Here is a 15,239-nt window from a genome sequence, read left to right on the forward strand (position 1 = left end):
AATTCGGCTAAAATGTATAAATGGTACTGTAATTATAATTATTATATTTATTTAATATCTCAACTTAATAATTAAAAAAATAATAATTTAACCGGCTAACAATGAATTATATTATACTTTATAATTATTATATAATAATGTGATAGCCAGATTTTTTTACAAACTATCGCATCACTTTTTATTTGGACATAACTGATTATAGTTAGATATTAAACATATTTTCAGTTCATGTACTTTAAACTCATACCTTACAATTACATTTAGAGGATTATGATTTTTAGATTTATTAAAATTAATTATGTACAGACCGGTGGCGACGGTGTAAACTACAAAAAAAATCTAGCTATTGCATCAACATAAAATGGTCGAAAAGTATAAAAGTACTTTCGCTTGATTCAATTAATAGTGACTTAAAATATCATTTTTTGTGATTATTGAATTGAGATACCATATAGACACAAGTGATATAGAAAATCTCCATATGTGCATGTTGTATCATAAAAATGAGTTATCAGTTTTCTTATATTTACTAATTTGACATATTAATTGTTATAACACAAAAGTAGCATACTCTTATAGAATTTCCAGCTAAAGAATTGACACAGGAGACTAATTTATTAATAGTATATAAAGATTAAGTACGTCTTTATATTCCTTTTTCCTAATTTTCATAAACATTATGTTTTTAAAGCCTCCAAAGCCAAGTGATAGCATTCCACAATTTTTTCCATTACTAGTACTAAATTTTTAATTTTTTTATTTAATTAGTATATTAATATTTTATTTTTTATTTTTAGTACCAATATTTATATTTTAATTTTAATTTATAGTATTTATAACTTTTTCAGCTTAATTATTAAAATAAAATATTTTTAATTGATTCACCACATTAGCGCTGCTAAATACATATAACCATTCTTAAATATATAGTTTAAAAAGAGTTAAAGATAAATCCAAGTGAGATGATATTATTGATATGAGAATTTAATTAAAAATATCAATGGCCATATATAAAAGTAGGCTGAAAAAAGTGGTACCAAAAGAAATAGTGGTAGCGATTGAAATGTTTGGCATTGAATGAATATTTAACCAGAAATGGCCAAGAAGACGATAGCCATTCATTTCTTCCCTTCGATAATCTCTATATTGGAACTTGTGTTTGGCTTTCATATGCACTGCCAAATTCTTGCAGTAGAGTGTACAAAGGACATAAGTCTTTCCTGTATTACTTGTTTGAACCACAGTTGAATAACAGATGCTTGCTTCTATTTATTTTTATTTTTATTTTTTATTTTTTTCCTTTTCTGAAAGTTTTCTGATTAGATGGATGCCTTAAATCTGTATTCCTATTGCTGGCCCAAAATTATAAGAGCAATGAAAGGAAAAAAATGGTCCAATGTATTCTATGCAAATCCCTTTGGACCTTCTCTTATCCAACCCAACAAAACCTAATTCTCCAAAAGTGGTTCCTTTTTGTCTTCCCATGAATTCAACCGTTGTCTTGCTTTCTCCACCTGAAGATTTAAAAATAAAATAAGAGAAAAACAAATATTAGAAATCTCTTTTTTTGGGCATCACCAACATAAACTGCTATGAATTCTTTTGAGACATCCAAAGAAGCTGAAGATGCTTTACTGGCTACAAATACAGACTGGCGGAAATTTTGCTTAGCAAGAACACCCATTTTATAATTTTTTGATGGGAAAAGAATTTCTGATAGTAGCTTATGGAAAAGATATCTGCAAGGGATGTGAATGCTGGAGTTGTTTGTGATCAACGGATCGGTTAGTAGGTATATATATATAGATGAAGTGATCTTTGTGGGAAATCCTGCAAAATCTGAGTTACTGGCTGAAAACTATTTGCTGGTGAGTTCTTTCTATTAAATCACTAATAGCCATAAATCCTAGCAAATATTGAATCTAGATTTAATCTAATATAATACAATAAATAAATAAAATGATATTAATATAAAAGTATTTTATATTTTATATATAAGGATATAAAATAAAAAAAAACTTTAAAAGAATTGAATAGGGTAATAAGAAATTGATACCGACGTTGGATAAAAGAGAATATTCTCACAAATATATTTTAATCCAACGGTAGGTGTTGTTTGAGAATATATATCATGTGGCTTGTTTTATTTCCTTAAAAGAAGTTATTTGTAGTGATTTAAGACAATAAAATTAAAATGAGGAGTAGTGCTAAGACAATAAAAGGAGACAAATTAAGTCTGACCTCTTTGTTCCAGTCGGTTCGGTAAGTTACCCATATTAAAATCAGAGTCTGCAGAAACGTGCCCCCGATCATTCCTGACCATATTCCCTGCAAATTATACCATTTTAAAAGGCATTATCAAAAAACAAATTATAAATTTGATGTTTTAATTTTTTTAATTTAGTATTCAAATTATTCTTTTATTTAATTAAATATTTGAATTTATTAAATTTATACTAAATTTATAATTATTCCTTCTCATAATAAATGGATGAATTTCACCAATAGCCAATCAAAAATTAGAATGAATCTTTTTACCTTGGCACCTAGGTCGAACTTAAAGCCAAGAAGCACCCCTAATGGAACACCAATCAGGTAATAACATCCAACATTTACATATGCCACAAATGCTTGCCATCCACATCCCACAGCCACCCCTTCAAGAGTTTTACTATTTTTAGATTTCATAATTCATATATATATAGATAGATAGAAGAAATATGACAGTATTACCAGACAAGACAGGCTGAACTCCATTAAGAATTAGAGTAACAGCCAGGAAAGGGCTGAGTTCGGAGACTGCTTTAGAAACAACTTCACCATCAGTGAAAGCATAGCTGAGGACGTCGCGCAATCCCATCACAACAATGGCTGCTATTACAGCTATAATGAAAGAGCATAGGGTCACCACTATAACAGAAAATGCTGCTGATTTTGGATGTCCTGCTCCTAGCTCATTGCTTACTCTTACACTGCAATCATCATGCAATTGGTCACTCATTAATATAGCCAATATTTTGGTATATAAAAATAGAGAATAGGAATCAATATTTAACGGACCTCGCAGCAGCATTGAATCCAACTGAAATCATGAAGACCCATCCTGATATTGTCATGCTGCAACAAGAACCACATTATCTTTTACGAGAGAGGAATTTTTTTCTTTTTTTAGGGGAGTTATTATATAAGACAGAATACATATATATGCCAGTCATCCTCCCACAAGCGAGTGGGACTCACCCAACGTGCCTGTATGAGAGGGTCCATACATGTTTTAGTCCTACTCAATATAACTGATATGAGTTTTCCAGGTCCATCCAAGACTTTCCTTAATCAGTAGATAACTTACCAAACTGAGAGAGAATCCAATTGAATCTCTGGATTTTCCAGCAACCCAGCAATCAAAACCAGAATTTGAAAGTACCAAGCCTCCAAGCACAACATTACTGCTGATGCAGCAGACAATTTAAAGAAACCCCAAAGGCCAAAAAATGCCTGCAGGCTAAAACCTGCCCATGTTTTCCTACACCTCTTGCTTGTTACAATGTACACAAACTGGGCCAACACAATCAACCACCAAGATAAACTCAGTATCAGGGCTGCACCAAACAAGCCCCAGTTCCACTTGAACACCGCTAGCCAGGTGAACAAGACGTGCACCGCAAGTGCAGCTAGTGAAATGTATGCACTAGGGCTGATTATGCTCTGTGCTTGCAGAAATTTTTGAATAGGGAAGTTAGCAGCATAAGCAAAAATTTGAGGGATGAGCCCGTAGACAAAAAGTGCAGCTGCGGATGCTATGTCGATTGGTTCACCTAGCAAGATCAAGATGGGTTTGGAGAAGGCATAGATCAATGTTAGAGGGATCCCTGTTGCCATGAGAAGAACTGTTGATCTTTGAAGATATGTGCCTAACATTTCGTATTTGTGAGCTCCATATGCTTGGCCACAAAGGGTTTCGACTGCACTTCCCATTCCAAGCTGCATATATTTGAAGACCAGTACACATGTTTTTAGGCCTTGTGTTTTGGAATAAATGATTGCAAAAATAGCAAAACCACATTATTTCTTCCAAAATTTAAGTTTATTTAAGATGAAAGAATCGAATTTTAATAAATATCAGAATTAACTAAAGTACAAGTATTACGTACCAATAGGCCATAAGCAAAAATTTGGATACCAGTGTTGCCAAGAGAAACAGCAGCAAGCTCAAGATTTCCAAGATGACCACAAAAGATTTGAGTTGACATTGAAACAACATTGTTGAGCAAGTAAACTACTACTGCTGGAGCTGCAAGTTTGAATAGCAGTCTAAGTTCAACGCAGGATGCTGATTTTAGCCGCTTAAAGGGCGATGATTGGGTATCTGATAGTATTTCTTCTAGCTCAGAGTCCACATCCTCATGGCCAGATTTGAAGCTTTCTAGCAAGGGTTGAGAGCTCATAGCTAGTATTGCTTCTTCCTGTTCCTTTTATCAGACTGTTGCAAACTCGGTTTTTATAGGAAGTGCATCTGCGTTTCTATTTTTGTGTTCAAGCTGAAGTTGGCGATAACCATAAGCTGCCAATTCTTGGCGGTGGAATAGTCAATTACTGCAACTTTCAAATCATCGCAATTTTCTTAACTACGCAGCACCAGGCATAATCGGCCACACATATTTAATTATTTAAAATAATATATATTTATTTTTTAATATATAAAATCGAAAATATATTATCTACATTAAGTATAAATTTCCCATTAATTTTTGTTCAAATAACGTCCGATTCAAAATTAAAATTGTTCTTTTTCTATAACAAAGTTATGATTGTGAATATAAATAAAACAATTAGCCGCTAGAAAAGAATCTGAATCTAAACTTTCCTTGGAAACAATTATTCTACGACAGATGAGGTTGGCCTGCTCTCCATTAATGCTAGGCTGCGGAGATTAGTTCTTTTCTTTTTGTTTCTTAAGCAAATGAGGGGACCAGTTTGTTTTTTCTTGACTAAAAACGTAACTAAAACAAAAATTTGATTAGTATTCAAGAAACCATCCTTGAAAAAACACAACTGAATTGTTTTATTTATCAACCAAGTAATCAATTTGCTGTTTTGTCCAAATCAATTTGTTTGCAATTGCATCTCTATAATTAATACAAAGAAAAAACAAACTACACTGTTTTTGGTTGGGTAAGATTGAGAAGACATCATGATTCAAGTTTAAATAAAATAATATAAAAAATAAAAAATCATATTAACTCTTACATGTCATGCTGACTAATTATATTCTCTCACTTTCTTTTCTTAAAAAAAGAATATTTTATTACTTATTACGAAAACTAAGAAAAATTATTTTTTTATATAAAAATTAAAATATATATATTAGAGTTCACATTCTGCAAAATATTAACGATAAGCATTATAAAGAAGAAATAAAAATGGTAATTATGATATGAATGTAGCTCCATCCTGAAAAGAAGAAAATGAATACTGGCCACTTGCACGATATTGACCGGTTTGGTTTAATTAGAAACTAAGGGACCAAAATTGTTGGCTTTCGCCCTGAGCATTTTCTTCTTGTGAAGATTCATCTTATTTCAGTAGAACAGATTTTCTATTTTTTAATATAAAATAATATATTAACTTGTATATCTAGAGAGTCTATCTATTCTGATTTTAATTAATAAATTTTCATCCTTTTATATTTAAATGTAATTTTTGAGTCAAATTAATTCAGTTTTTCATGTTTAAAATTAAATGATGTGACTTCAATTCCTATGTTAAATGCCATATTATTCAATTTTAACCAATATAAATGAAAACAGAAAATTGAGCTAATTTTATTAAAATCAAAAGCAGTAACCACAACTATCTATCTATATATATTACTTTATGAGATCTAAATTTCTTTTGATATATGTATTTAATATTTGATACATGTGTACTATTTTTGACACATAAAATTAAAGTTTATGTATAATTTTTTATTAATTTACTGATTAATAAGTTAGATTTCTAATTTAGGATTTATGTCTATAAATATGTGATCCTATTTTATTTGTTTGGTAATATCGGAAAAGGTGTAAGTGCTTGATCCAAATAATTTACATCTACACGAAATCCATATCTCATCACTTACCTCATCTACCTATATCATAACAGAACATTTTGGATTGTTGAATTTGGATTGATATTGCTATTTGGGCATGATAATGAAATGCAATATATATATATATATGCCATTAAGAAAGCAAGTGGCACAGCCAAGATTACAAGAGACAAAACTTGTATCTTCTCTCCACTCTATTTATTCCTTAGACGTCCTTTTATTGTCCATTAATTATTACATACTTCCAATGTATACTACTTTTACTTTTGTGTTTTGTCTACTCAGTCATTACATGACATGAAGAAGAAGCTTGCGAACCATGATTTCATAAATGCAAGAAAGAATCTTTTCTTTAGTCCACGATTCGGCAGCTAGGAAATAAACAATTATCCACAATTCTTGACTACAAATTTCATCAATTTCTATATATTCTTTCTGATGAATTTTTACGTATGTGTTTGTGCATATGAATAGTAAAGGTTAAACTAAATCTTTATAATCTAATGTCAATCTCAGGCGGGACACCAAATGACGATGAGTAGATATTTTCTGATACATCATGGAAAGTTTCCGAATTTCCCAAAACCTGTCCTGAAGAAGTGGAAAGAAAACTTGCATACCACAGGATCACATGGTTGATCCAACAGGTCACCTCACTTCAATCCATTCTATTACAGAGGACGTTACATGCGTCAATCTGACTAAAAGAAGGATACTGCTATTGAATATAATTGCACACCAAATGCCCTTCTAGATCATGTTTGGTTTAAACCTTATAAGAAATTCATTTTATTTATAATTAGATTTCTTACAGACTTCATTTATAGATGATTTTTTGTTTTTGTTTGTGGTGTGATATGTAATAATATAGAATTTGTTTTAAAACTAATTTAGAGTTGAAGAAATAAGAAAAAGAGAAATTAAATATTAAGTATAAATGAGTTGGCAAATAAATTTTATAAATTTTTTTAAGAGAAATTCATTTATAAACATAATTATATTTACAAGCTCAAATAAATAAGTGCAAGAAGACAAAAGTGCTGAATGTCAAACTATTTACATGAGAGTCGATTCATTTAGGCCCAAAGAAAAACCCTTTGGCAATTCAAAGAAAGAAAAGAAAAGCCTAATCATTATAATTCTATGTTAGAATGGTAATCTGCTATATAATAGAGCATACAGAATAATACCACAATTTCATATATCAACTTCATGCTATAATATTTCTCACAACCAAAAGAATGTTCTTATGAAAAACCTAATTCAAGTGATAATATCTAGAGCATTGATTGTTTGTAACAAAATCTAGAACTTTCAACTAATTGTCAAACAGAACTTTCATCACTCCTGAAGCTCCTTCTTAACATCCTCCATCGTTGGCCTTTCATCTTCGTTTCTGCTCAAGCACTTGTTTGCAAGCTCAGCAACTTTAGTCAGCTGCTCCTTTTTTCCTTCATTCTTTACGCTTTCCTCAATAATTTGATGAACTGCATCATTTTTTAACGAAGAAGTGAAAAGGGTAGCTAGAACTTTGTTTTTGCTGGAAGTTGGACGTGAAGAGAAAACCTGCCTCCCTGTCAAGAGCTCTGCAAGAATAACTCCAAAACTGTAAACAATCACTCTTTTCATTTAACAGACCTGTCTCATAGTATTGAGGATCTATGTACCCAATAGTCCCCTGAACCGCGGTAGAGAACTGTTTTTGATCCAAAGGAACCAATCTTGAAATCCCATAGTCTGAAATTTTAGCAGTGAAATTATCATCCAATAAAATATTTGCAGACTTAATGTCTCTATGTATAATATGCATGGGAGCCTCAGAATGCATATGTGCAAGTGCTGCTGTAGTTTCTGTTGCTATTCTTAGACGCGTCTTCCATGATTTCGATGATGCTTTACCTTCATTATGTAAGTGATGGTAAAGGGTACTGTTAGTGATAAATTCATAAACCAGCAAAGGAACTGGTGTCTCTAAACAACACCCCAAAAGCTTTACTAGATTAGGATGATTCACTTGGGAAAGAACGATTACTCCGTTTATGAATTGTGTAATTTGTAGAATTTAGATTGATGAACTGTGACGAACATTTATCATAGATTGAGAATTCTGAGTTCATATTACAAATGTGATGTGCATATATACTGATGCTGAAGTATGTCCTAACGGCTACTTTCTAGAAGGGAAAAGTAGAAGTGACATTTCCTGCTTTGCAGGAAAGGTTGCTCCCTTTCATCCTTGGTCAGGGATGAGAAGCCTGCACAAGCAATCCAGCTTGTGCAGTCTCTGAGACCATGTCCCTTATTCTGTTTTCTTCAACACTCCCCCTCAAGCTGGGTTCATATAGGTTTATTGAACCCATCTTGCTGAGAATGGACCGATAATTCTGTTTGTCAAGAGCCTTTGTAAATATGTCCGCCAGTTAATCTTGACTCTTGATGTAAGGAGTTTCAATTTCCCCTTTTTGAACCTTTTCTCTGATGAAATGGCAATCGACTTCGATGTGCTTAGTCCTTTCATGAAACACTGGGTTTGATGCTATGTGTCGAGCAGCTTGATTGTCACAAAACATTTTCATAAGCTCCATGGTTTCTACTTTCATGTCCTTGAGGACTTGCTTTATCCAAATGAGTTCGCTAGCCGTGGATGCCATTGCACGATACTCTGCTTCGGCGCTTGATCTAGCAATTACGCTATGTTTTTTGCTTTTCCATGTCACCAAGTTTCCTCCGACGAATATACAGAATCCAGTGGTTGACTTTCTATCATAGCTTCCAGCCCAATCCATATCCGAGTAGCCAACTGTATTAGTAGAGTTATTTTTCTTCATCCAGATTCCTTGTCCGGATGTTCCCTTAAGGTATCTGAGGATCCGATCAATGGCTTCTAGATGGCTGGTACGAGAAGCATGCATAAACTGGCTTATCACACTAACTGCAAAAGAAATTTCAGGTCTAGTAACAGTTAAATAAATTAATTTTCTGACTAAACGTTGATAGTGTCCTATGTTGGTCAGTGGATCTCCGTCTTCTATATTGAGTTTAATTTTGGTTTCCATTGGGGTGAGAGCAGGTTTGGCTCCTATCTTGCCAGTTTCCCTTAATAGATCAAGGGTGTATTTTCTCTGGGATAGAAATAAACCTTTGCTGGATTTTGCTATTTCTATGCCTAGGAAGTATGATAGCTTATCTAGATCTTTAATGTCAAATTCTTTTTTTAGACTTTGTTTGATATTCTCTATCTCTTGATTATCGTTCCCGGTTATTATGATGTCATCAACATATACCAAAAGAATAATGGTGTGGGTGTGAGTGTGTCTAACAAACATGGAAGAATCAGAATCACACTTATTAAAGTTAATGCTTAATAAAAAAAACTGAGTTTAGCATACCATGCCCTTGGGGATTGTTTCAGGTCATAGATTGCTTTCTTGAGCTTACATACCAGGGATGAGTCTGAGTTTGACTTATATCCAGGGGGAATGGCCATGTAAACCTCTTCTGCTAAATTTTCTTGAAGGAAGGCGTTCTTGACATCCATTTGGAATAGATTCCAGCCTTGATTGATTGCTACTGAAAGTAGGATCTTAACTGTGTTCATCTTGGCCACTGAAGCGAAGGTCTCTTGATAATCAACTCCGTAAGTTTGGGTGAAGCCTCGGGCTACGAGTCTGGCTTTGTATCTGTCAATAGTTCCATCACTATTGTATTTGATCTTGTATACCCATTTGCATCCCACTGGTTTCTTATTTAATGGAAGGGAAACAATGCTCCATGTGTCATTCTTTTCAAGAGCTAGGAGTTCTTCTTCCATAGCCTTACAACACTTGGGATCGGCATTGGCTTCGTAGAAGTTTGTAGGTTCGGAGTGATTGGAAATCTGACATAGATAATTATGATATTGGTTAGATACAACATTATATGAAATAAAATTCTGAATGGGATACGTCACCGTATGAGACACATAGTCTCTAAATTTCACAGGCAATCTAGTTTGTCGACTAGAGCGTCTCAAGGCAGTTGCTTCCTCTGTGACTTCGTGAAATGGGGCTTCTTGTTAGTGGTTATCTCCCCCCTGAAGGAATTAGCCTTGAGATGCCAGGTGGTTGTTCCTGGAGTGGACATTGATCAAAGCTGCTAAGAGAAATATTAGAGTTAAGCGGAAAAAGAGAATTAAGTTCAACACCGGTAGGGTTGGTATAGTAGGACTCAATCTCGAGGAAGGTGACATCCGGAGAGACATAGATTTTGTGAGTCAACGGATCATAACACTTGTAACCTTTTTGGGTGGAAGAATATCCAAGGAAAAGAGTTTTAACCGAGCACTTGTCTAGTTTGTGTTGGCGGGTGACGTGCACATAGCATACGCACCCAAAGACCCGTAGGTGACCTAAGTCAATCTTCCGACCTTTGAGGATTTCCAAGGGACTCATATGATTTAAGGTGACAAAGGGTAGTCTATTGATAAGATAGGTAGCAGTTAGGAGGGCATCCGACCAAAAAATAGAGGGAACATTATGTTGGAATAAGAGAGTATGAGTGACATTGAGGAGATGGCGATTCTTTCACTCAGAGATGTCGTTTTACTCGGGAGTATTGACACAGGTGGTTTGGTGAGTAATGCCATGTTGTTTAAAAAAGGTGGAAAGATTTTGATTTATGTACTCCGTACCATTATCGAAGCGAACAAATTTTACATGAGCATTATACTGGTTTTTGATAAAGTGGTAAAATTCTTGAAATCGTGAGAAGACTTCATTTTTGCCTTTTAACAAATAAAGTCATGTAGTGGGAGAATAATCATCAATAAAGGTAACAAAATATCGAAAATGATTATAAGAGGTAACGGGAGCAGGTCCCCAAACATTGGAATGTATTAATTCAAAATCTTTTTCAGACATGCTTGAAGATAAGGAAAAGGGTAGCCGAGTGTGCTTAGAAAATTTGCATACATCACAATGGCTAGAATCCAAGTTGAAACAAAATAATTTGTTGAGAACATGGTCGGAGGGATGCCTAAGTCTTCGATGCATGAGCATGTCTCGGGTCGGTGGAGTCCAATGTTACCGGGTCGAGTTTCGGGTCGGGGCGTCATATACGTTTCAGCATATGACACCCCAGCACCCACACCCCTTCGCCTAGGGTTTTCGTCCCTCTTTTCTCCAACTCTTCTTCCTCCTTTCTTCCATGCTCCCGGGCCTTCCCACCCCCGTGTTGGTCGCAACTGAGGGTGGAGGTGCCAGCAGCCATCACAATGGTGACCCTGCTTTTTGTAGTGGTCACATCGTTCGATGGCGCTGACTCCTCCCCCTTTATCGGTGGTTTCTGGAGTCTCGTTCATCGAGTTCCTTCTTGTTTCCTCACGCTGGATCGTAGTTATTATGGCTTTGATTGAAGGCAGTTAAGGGGCCAGCATGATCTGCGATCGCAAGCCCTCATAGCTTGAATCCAAACCCCTTAGGTAAGTATAGATTAAATCTTGCTCCGCTCTCCTCTGTAGTTCTTCCGGATCATTTGATGGTGAGAGGTAGTTTTGTAACTCCTCCCACCTGGTTAATATTTCTATCGAATATTCTGTTGAATTTTTGGTCCCTTGAGCGATCTGGGACAGTTCCTGCTTTAGCTTGAATATATGTGCGAAGTTGTTTTGATGGCCGTAGAGGGTCTTTATTTTTTCCCATATTGCTCTTAATGTCTCCATAAGGATATATAGCCGAGCAATTTTACTTTCCATTGTGTTGGTGAGCAAGGACATGACCAAATGGTCAGATGATTGCCACTCTTCTATTTTTTCTAATTCTTCCTTTGTTGGTGCTTCTGAAATTGCTGGTTTTGGCTTTTGTTTGCTACATGTGATGAAACCAATTTTTTTTCTGGCACTAAGGGCAATGAAAATGGATTTTGACCACTCAAAGTAGTTGTGACTACCCTGCAGCACAATATTGGTGATTTTGGTGGTTTCATTGTGAGCCATTGTTTTTGAATGCGAACTGATGCTGAAGTATGTCCTAACAGCTACTTTCTGGAAGGGAAAGGTAGAAGTGACCTTTCCTGCTTTGCAGGAAAGGTTGCTCCCTTTTACCCTTGGTCAGGGATAAGAAGCTTGCACAAGCAATCCAGCTTGTGCAGTCTTTGAGACCATGTCCCCTGTTTTGTTTTCTTTTCAACATAATTTGAGCTCGATCCATCATTCTTGACCTTTTTATAGCAACTCTTCTTCCATCTTGCAATGTTCCTTAACCTCCTTCACCGACAATTTCACTCTTATTGAAATTGTTTGTTGCTTTCTTGAGTTCCTTTTCAGTGAAAATCTTGGCTACTTTTTTTAGACTGATCTGTCTTGGATAGAATTTCTTGAAGCAATAATCCACCATTTTCTTTAAAAAATCCTTCTCTGACTTGTCTAATTCCGCAGCACACATAAGAAAGGGCAACGAATGCAACTAGAATGCCCACACTCGCACCTAGAAGTAATCAGAAGGACATTCTCATTTCTTTCTTCATTTAATGATTCTGGCTGTGATTAAGTATTTAGAACTTGCTAAGCAAATTCAATTATATACATACCATAGTAATCTTAGCCCAAGGCCACTGATCAGAGATACAACCTTGTCCATCTTTTCTACCATCTCCATGGTGGCCTTGAGGGCAGGAACAAGCATAACTTCCCACTCTGTTGACACATAAATTCGGATAATACACATAGATTGAGGCTTGAGTTTGGACATTCATTGATATCTGGACACCAACAAAACCAAGGGTCAAAGGCAATAAGGGGTTGCTAGTTAAAAGTACAATGTGCAATAAATTGATTGAGATGGGCAATCAAGTACCATTACTCTGCTAATAATGTGTCATAAACTCATCAAACATTTCATACTAAAATGAATGCGCTTACACTAAGCAAGAGGAAGAAGAGCATGAAACTAACACATGCTACACTCAAAGAAAGCCAAAAGAACAAAGAGCAGACCAGATACAAGAAAAACGCAGCCACTAAGAATACTAAAGGAGGGCCAAAATACAAATGCCAACCAAGAAAGAAGCAGTTTTAAGTATTAGCAACAAAAAGCAGCGTACTCGCGTATCAGTATGTTAACAGCAGAATCTGAACCAGCATGCCAAAACTGAAAGAACAATCAAACATCAGAATGTTGAAGACAGCCTTTCTTTTTTCCTTCTCCCTCTTGGTAAGCCACAGATTTCATATAAAGAGAGAACAGGACAGAAAAAACAGCAGCAAGGTATTATACAATCCAAAAGTGAAGAGACATACAAACTCAAATAGTACCAATACAACCACAAAACTTGCAAAAAATTAAATAAATAAACAAATTAAAACAGAATGACTAAGACCAGAATAATTAATTCATAATCAGAATGCGCACGTGAAGTTAAAAACTATTATATAATATAAAGTAGTGTACCTTGACAACCACTTGGAAGATTAGGATTCCCATAATATCCCTGAGATCAATTACAACGATAACCAATTCCATTGTCAAAGTCATTACACAAACTATCATTGCTGCGACAAGCATAAGTCTGAGGAACCCTTTTAGCTTCTTCGCACGTTGTGTTCCCCACTGCCCAATCCATAATCACAGGAAACTCTTTCTTATATCGTAAATCGACAAGGTCTAAGGAAGAGAAATTATATTTACCCTCTTCGACTAAAAAGCAAAATTGCATGGACTGAATTTAGAAATATTGTCATGGACTTCATCATCATCGCTAGAAGCAGTTATCCAGAAATTCTTCATTTCTTTAGGAATGTAAATTTGGCGGCATCCGGTGCCGAAACAAGATCCATTAACAATATCAGAGAATCCTTGACACTGGGAGGAGCATTCACTTGCATAGCCATCAACTTCAGCGCTGGACGAACCATACAATGATGCAGAAGTATCGCAACCTACTGCAGTAAGCTTGTTTCGGGTATATGAGACGGGGAAAATGAATGTAAAGTGATTATCATGGCAATTTATTTGATTCCAAGAACTGTTATAACAATCATAAGAAACTGGGAGCAAACTCGTAGATCACCATCAAGGGATATATTCAACACTTTTAGGTTTATGTTCCTATTGGCTTGGATAATGATGCTTTTAGCTAAGGTTGGATTTCCAGTGTCATTACACAATACCAGGAAGCTATAGTCTAAGTAACACCCTTCTTCCATGCCAAATGGGAAAGGGATGTTAAGGTTGCCGCAACTGCTCTGGCAAGTAGACTTCGATCCAAGTGGCAATGAAACTGCTGGTATTGGTGCTGGTGCTGGTGCTGGTGCTGTTGCTGTTGCTGATGCTAGTACGACAAAGATAGAAGGGTACTGAAGCAAGACTTCCAAAACCAGTATTCTCCACAAGGCCATGGCTTCCCTTTCTTCTTTTTCTGTTGCAGATTAATTGCTTTCGGTGTGATTTGGGTTTTTTACATAGTTTACTTAAGTTAAAACTTGTCTTGATGGGGTTATATAAAAATGGAAGTAAACAATATTGGAGAATCAGAGAAATTTTAACTTGCTTTTTTATGTTAGCCCATCTATCCTCTTTTAGAAATTATAAAGTTGACTCCGGGCAACTAAACATAGAAACAAAACGAACAATACCCAAATTTATTATTTCTGATTTGATACAGTTAGCTGAAACAAATTCATGATAACCAAACCTGCTTTAAAATAAACTAAAGTGATGATTTCGTGCATCCAGGAAAAAAAAAAACTTCCAAACATAATCTTAAAAGAACTTCACATAAAATGCACCCTCCAAAACTTTTCCAGAAAAATTTACCTGGAGGAAAAAAAAAACTGACGATGGCCTCCTGTTAACAACCTTCTTCGGCTCTCATTTAAAATTTCTCTGTGTTGAAGTTTACTAATAAGTTGATCAAAAGACAATGCATGAGATGACATGGAAAAATAAGTTGAAAATGTCCCCATACTCTTGGTTAAATTGATAATGTGATGGATTATGTCCATATAATGATGTCTCATTATGCAGCCTGCTAACTTCCAATTTTAGGTTAGGTTTCCGTTGGCAACACAAGAGAAACAAAGGATTCAAAGAACATTCGGAGAAAATGGGACCAAATATTTATGTCTATAATATATCTGCACGATCATCCTAATCTGTACAAATCTAATCCAGAA

The 15,239-nt window shown here is 35.0% G+C and overlaps 1 protein-coding gene across 1 annotated transcript; it reads right to left on the reverse strand.

Annotated features, from left to right (window-relative positions):
• Positions 1-1,052: 1,052 nt before the first annotated feature.
• Positions 1,053-4,543, reverse strand: LOC8284209 (protein DETOXIFICATION 40). The gene is made up of 7 exons (XM_002518446.4): positions 4,152-4,543; positions 3,350-3,981; positions 3,061-3,117; positions 2,734-2,972; positions 2,539-2,657; positions 2,242-2,328; positions 1,053-1,514 (listed from the first exon to the last, which is right to left on the reverse strand). Exons 1-7 carry the CDS (start codon positions 4,443-4,445, stop codon positions 1,449-1,451), a joined length of 1,494 nt encoding a protein of 497 aa, XP_002518492.1. The 5' UTR covers positions 4,446-4,543; the 3' UTR covers positions 1,053-1,448.
• Positions 4,544-15,239: the final 10,696 nt, after the last annotated feature.

This window comes from Ricinus communis, chromosome 5, assembly GCF_019578655.1.
Source record: "Ricinus communis isolate WT05 ecotype wild-type chromosome 5, ASM1957865v1, whole genome shotgun sequence".
NCBI classification, from domain to species: domain Eukaryota; kingdom Viridiplantae; phylum Streptophyta; class Magnoliopsida; order Malpighiales; family Euphorbiaceae; genus Ricinus; species Ricinus communis.